The following is a 5,616-nucleotide window of genomic DNA, read 5'->3' as shown; positions in this document are numbered from 1 at the left end:
TATTTACCTTTAAGTCTTCCTACATTGTAACATGCGATAGCAGTTTGCAGTACAGTGCCAGTCAAGAAGCAACAGATTTATTTATATGTCGAATGTTCCGATTTGTTTATATCAAATAGTATGAATTAATAATTTTATGCTATTTATTTTTAATAAAAGCATGTGTTAATGTAGGCAGTAAATAGCACGAGTAAAATACAATATTTAATAAAATATAATTAAATGTTTAATATAAATGTTCAATAAAATATAATTAAATATACATATTTATATTTATATAAATATAAATATTTATATGAAATTTATATTGCCTTAAGATTTTATATTTGGTTCATGTATGCAATTGATTCACACAATATGATATGATGAACATATACATCACTAAATTTTTATTTATTAGAATATCTAATATTTATTTATTATATAAGAATACTGCAATATGTTTCTTGTGTTTCTTTCATAACATATTTATAAAGATATTTAAGTATAAAGCTTATTTTATCGTACAATAGTGACTCTTATAAAATTTTCGAGGTAAAATTAAATATTTAATTTATTCAACACTAAAATTAATTTACCTAGTTACGAATTACGAACATAAAATATACTAAAAGGCAGTTATCGTGTTTACCAAAATTTTCATCAGCTATATTTTTTGCAGTAAGATAGGCTGCACTAATCATAAAAAACTGAAATGCAATTACTGATGACAACAATTGACTTTACTTGGATTAATAGATAAAAAAAAATAAATGTCAATAATATGAGCAAATAGAAAGTTAATAGTTTTTACCGTGCAGCATTGTTAATATGCATTATTATAAACATATGTTGATTAGTTTGAGCGTTAACTATAAGCACGAATAACATTTGCAAGTTGCGAACTTACTTACTTGATGCTCGACTATTTCAGTTAATTTCTTATCCACTTCACGTTTTTCTTGCAACTGTTTCTGCACGAAACCTCTCATCAAGTCCATAAAAATTTTTAATTGGCATCATCACGAAAATCGTTGTGAGACCGCATGCACCTGTCACGACCAAAACTGTAATAAATTCTGTTAGACACTGGATTACAAAAAGCGTCTCCGAAAATGGGGCTGATAGAAAGAAGTAACCAGGACAGGTGAAATGTTTCATCGTGACATTCTGATCGGTGAAAATCTTTCTCTGGGACAATGGCAGAATTGTTTGGAAGGTAAAGGCGCCATTGTACATAAAGACTCCACAGATCGTAACCAGGCTCATTTCCCTGTTCTAGCGGATTTTAGACTAATTTGACTAGTTATATCAAACGAATAAGTAGTAACATTTGAAATTTTTATGTAAGCTCGCGAAATGGATAAAGCTTAAAAGTGAAATCATCAAGAGTCAGGAGGGAATTGCTTCTGATAAAGTGTATTTTTATTTATTTTCCCTCACATAGCAATCAAGAAATTTATAGTATCTAACGTTTCTTTCTGTCTCGGCTTAATATTGTTTTAATCACAATATTGTATTTGCCAGAAAAAATAACTTCCGCGTGATGCAGAATAATAAAATGATCAAATTTATTTACTACATATATTTACATCTCACTTATCTATATTTGATACATATTATGTATTATTGTTTCACAATATGCAATTTTACTGTTACATATATATATGATTAAAATTTTGATAAATTAACTTCAAATATTAATTAAATTATTAAATTATATTTTAGTGCATATTAAAATATATCCAGCTGTTATCATAATCTAAAATATATTTTTAATCTGTACTTATGTCCATTTCTGCCAAATGCAAATTAACTTTAATCTTGGTATAATTTATTTTTTATCTTTTTCTAGTTCTAAGAGTTAGAAAAAAATAAAAAATAATTTAAACCTAGATTAAAGTTAATCTGCATTGGTGGAAATGGACATTAATGTTTTAACTTGCGTCGTGAATCATGATTGATGCTCGAAGACATAGGAGTTGATCGCGGGATGAACTCACAACTAAAGCTCCCCTGCGTTTAAACGCGTTAAGAATTTAAACGTTCCGTGGAGAACAGAGACTACAGCGATAGAGTTTGAGAGAAAAAATGCTTGTCAAATATGAGTGATAACTAAAAGAAATAAATCTTATTAAATCTATAAATTGGTGTCAGGTTTTGATATTATACAATTTTTGTAAGATTTTTTTTACGATATTATAACTTTCATATTATAGTAATTTAAATTTTACAGACTCTAATTGACATCAGTTTTTTTATCAGCTTTTTTATACACATGATAAAAGGATCTAATCACAGTGTGTAAAGGTATAAAATGTTGTGACATTAGATTTCATTGACAACTATAAGTCAATGGTGTCAGTTTTTGATATTAAATCTTTTGTACAAATGTTTGACATAGCGAGAGGCGCGTGCATTTGACGTCATTTTTTATTTTTTTCGAAAAGATAATTTTGTAGATAGTATTTATTTTTTAAATAATATTATTGTTTATTGTGAGATATAGAAAACACACAAATACATACGTACGCGCTCCACGCGTGCATATTGCACGGTCGTGCGATACAAGTATCTGCTGTCGTACACGAAAGCCATGGCGGCCATGCAGAGGATTGCGCGGTTGTGTCCGATCCTCGTGCTGACCATCATTGTCCTGCGAGTTTTTATCAAGCTCATTTTGCTCCAGTTTTTCTCGATGTGCTTGATGCAATCCTCGATTCGATTGTTTCGGCAGCTCAACATCGCGTGCTTTAGCAGTGGAGAATATTCTAGCGATGACTTGAGGTTTTACTTGATCTTGATGTCGCCGACGAAGAACTAGTCAGACGTACCGAATAAAGCGTAAAGTAACGTTGCGCTTGCGTCTTCAACAAGAATGGAAGAAGTGAGGGATTGATGTAGCGATTGTTACTCGCAATCTATTTTCCCCTTTCATAAATCACGGGAAAGTCATAAAAGTTGTTGGAAATATTCGAGGAAGGGAGCACCGCGACGGGAAGTCTAGCGACTTTAGAAAACAGGAGAAAATAAAAAATCCGCATCTATTGCATTGATTTTTTTATGTAACGCAAATCGCTCTTTGAGTTAATTATAAATAAAATATTTTGCTATGGAAGATGAAGCAAGAGATACGGTAAATCAAACGAGGAATATAAATGATTGCATGAACTGCAATATCAAACAGAAATTATAAGAGGCGTCTAACATATTGTCAATCTCGCTGTCTTAAACATATTAATTGTTTCTTCTTCAAGGATTAAGACTTTTACACATGTTCAGGTGTTTTTTGGACGCAAGCAGAAAGTCAGAAATAAAAATCAAACATATGCAAATGATATAATGCATTATTTTATGAAAGAAATATATTTGAGGAGTTTTATATTTCGCAAAATATCTCATTTTTTCTATGGTAAGTGTTGAGAGAAAATTTGCGTTATACAATATTTTTTAATTTAATATTTCTATTCTTTTATTAATATTTCTACCGAACGACGCTACATCTCCACGCCTGCTAGAAAGTAGCAGTAAGATATTTTAGTGCAGGGCGTCGAATTACTAGTCCATCATTTTCCGAATAAAATTAACATACGTCACAATCGTCTTAACGATCTAGAGTATAATATGCATCTTCGTTAATCAGTCTTTATCAATAAACCCATTACTTACATCTCCGAAAGTTCTGATAGTAAGATCGAAGAACTTCCCGGCTCTAATTTTCGTCGGGACAATCGACATGGCTATGACTAAAACCAATGATCGTGCTTTTGCATTCGGAAGACGATACCAATCCAACGTACACACTGTTAATGCTAATCTCTCTCCCTAGTTTCATTAACAAGTTATTTAGTAGCATAAATTAAAAATTGGAAAGAAAAATATCTGACATTCTATATCCTACTGACTTATTAAACACGTTATAAGCATTTTATCGACAATAAATTTATGATACAATACCTCTACAGAAAGTTGTTCACCGATAAAACAAAATATATAAAGGTTGAACCCAATTGACGTAAGTAGAGTAACAGAGGAGAACAAAGATATAACATTTTGATTTTTCCACTCCTGTAGGATTGACAGTTATATTTATTAAGCCTGTGCGTGTATGCAAAATCGCGTATGCTTTACTCGTAATAAAATAACATAGACATTTAGACGTAAAACTGTGCCAGCTATTATCACTACATAATTATTTAGGCGCACCATGATAATATCGTGTCCTAAGAAACATAAAATTATCGTACATCCCAATACTTCCATCAAGCTCGTATGCTCCAAAGTGCTCTGCGCCAATTTTAAGAAACTATAAAGGGACGCGCACAATCGTTAAAAAATCTCTACCTGCCACAGTAAAAGAAGAACATAATAATAATACAAAAAAGGCAGCGCATTAACGTGACGTACATACCACCTTCATGGAAAATTCGATCAATTTCGCAGATGCTCATCTTGATACAAGTAATAAAAATAAATGGACATAAATATAAAAATATCACCGTGCAAGACTTACTTCCGCATTCTGATCTGATGTTCTACGATCAAGGTTAGCTTTCTGTCCAATTGTTTCTCCTCCATTTCGTTTACCATGTTGTCTGTTAATGCCATCAGGATCTCCAGCTGCCCGCATATATGCATGACGAGCAGAGCGGCGAGACTGCAGATCGCCACTGTGATGGTGTACTTAATCATTCCGGCGAGGAACTGTATAAAGAACACGATTTCGTAAGCGGGACTGATTTGCCCGTTGAACAGAATGAAATAACTCGGGCACGGCAAGTGCCTGATCGTGACGTTCTGATCGGTGACGGACTTTCCTCTGCTTAACGGCACGACCGTACGAAAATACAAGCCAGAGGTGTACATGAATATACCGCACAGAATGAGCAAACGTCTCGCAGTCCTGGCTTTGTCAATCATGGAATTGCGCTCGCTCATGCTGGAGACATTTTGCCAATCGTCCTTCACTCGCGTCAGACAATTTCTTACTTGGTTCTTGCTGAGTACCAGGCTGCTATACTTGAGGACTGCAAGTATCGTGAACATTATAGACGATACAAGTTTCATTCTGACGACGAGTCGTTTTTCTACGAACACTACGAACAAGATTGTCGGAATTAGCTCGAAAGCGAGAATAAAGTAGCAGCCTAATATCAGCGAAAGTTCCTTGAGATATTTTAGAAAGGTGGGCTCTGTCTCCGGCCAGATGCCCAATAGACTGAAAATGACGCGATTTAATTGTATAGTATATTTTATATCGGTTTCGTAATTTTCATTTCGATACATTTTTATTATGATTATCGTATATTTTTACGAGCACTTTATAACCCTGCGGCTTTGTCATATAACGAAACGTCATACGCGAGGTTACGCGAGGAACATCGACCAGATGCGTGCTTTTGATCACTGATCGCAGCGAGCTACCTTCCACTCAGAGGATAGCTCGGTACGTAAATGCGCTTGCGTTCCGAACAATTGATTAGTCATGTCAAACGAAAGTAAGTAATAACGTGCGTTCAGAATTCTTGAGTAAGCTCGAAATGGATAAAGTTTGAAAGTGAATTTATCAAGAGTCGAGAAGGGATTGCTTCCGAAGGAGTGTATTTTTATCCGTCAACCTTCCCTATCAAAGCAACC

At 33.6% G+C, this 5,616-nt stretch overlaps 1 protein-coding gene across 1 annotated transcript in view; it reads right to left on the bottom strand.

Moving 5' to 3' along the window:
- Window positions 1-3,363: 3,363 nt before the first annotated feature.
- The window catches only part of LOC112457391, a 12,386-nt gene continuing 10,133 nt past the window's right edge, over window positions 3,364-5,616 (bottom strand). The window contains exons 8-12 of the mRNA XM_025020400.1: window positions 4,493-5,271; window positions 4,186-4,285; window positions 3,937-4,047; window positions 3,649-3,804; window positions 3,364-3,591 (exon numbers count right to left, since the gene is read on the bottom strand). Of these exons, the coding sequence (XP_024876168.1) occupies window positions 3,538-3,591; window positions 3,649-3,804; window positions 3,937-4,047; window positions 4,186-4,285; window positions 4,493-5,271 (1,200 nt within the window). The 3' untranslated portion in view covers window positions 3,364-3,537. The remainder of the gene's footprint in view (window positions 3,592-3,648; window positions 3,805-3,936; window positions 4,048-4,185; window positions 4,286-4,492; window positions 5,272-5,616) is intronic.

Source organism: Temnothorax curvispinosus, unplaced genomic scaffold, assembly GCF_003070985.1.
Source record: "Temnothorax curvispinosus isolate PA1 unplaced genomic scaffold, ASM307098v1 QBEX01007752.1, whole genome shotgun sequence".
In the NCBI taxonomy this organism is placed as follows: Eukaryota; Metazoa; Arthropoda; class Insecta; order Hymenoptera; family Formicidae; genus Temnothorax; species Temnothorax curvispinosus.
The sequence above is the reverse complement of the archived record's forward strand: the minus strand, read 5'-3'. Positions and strand labels throughout refer to the sequence as shown.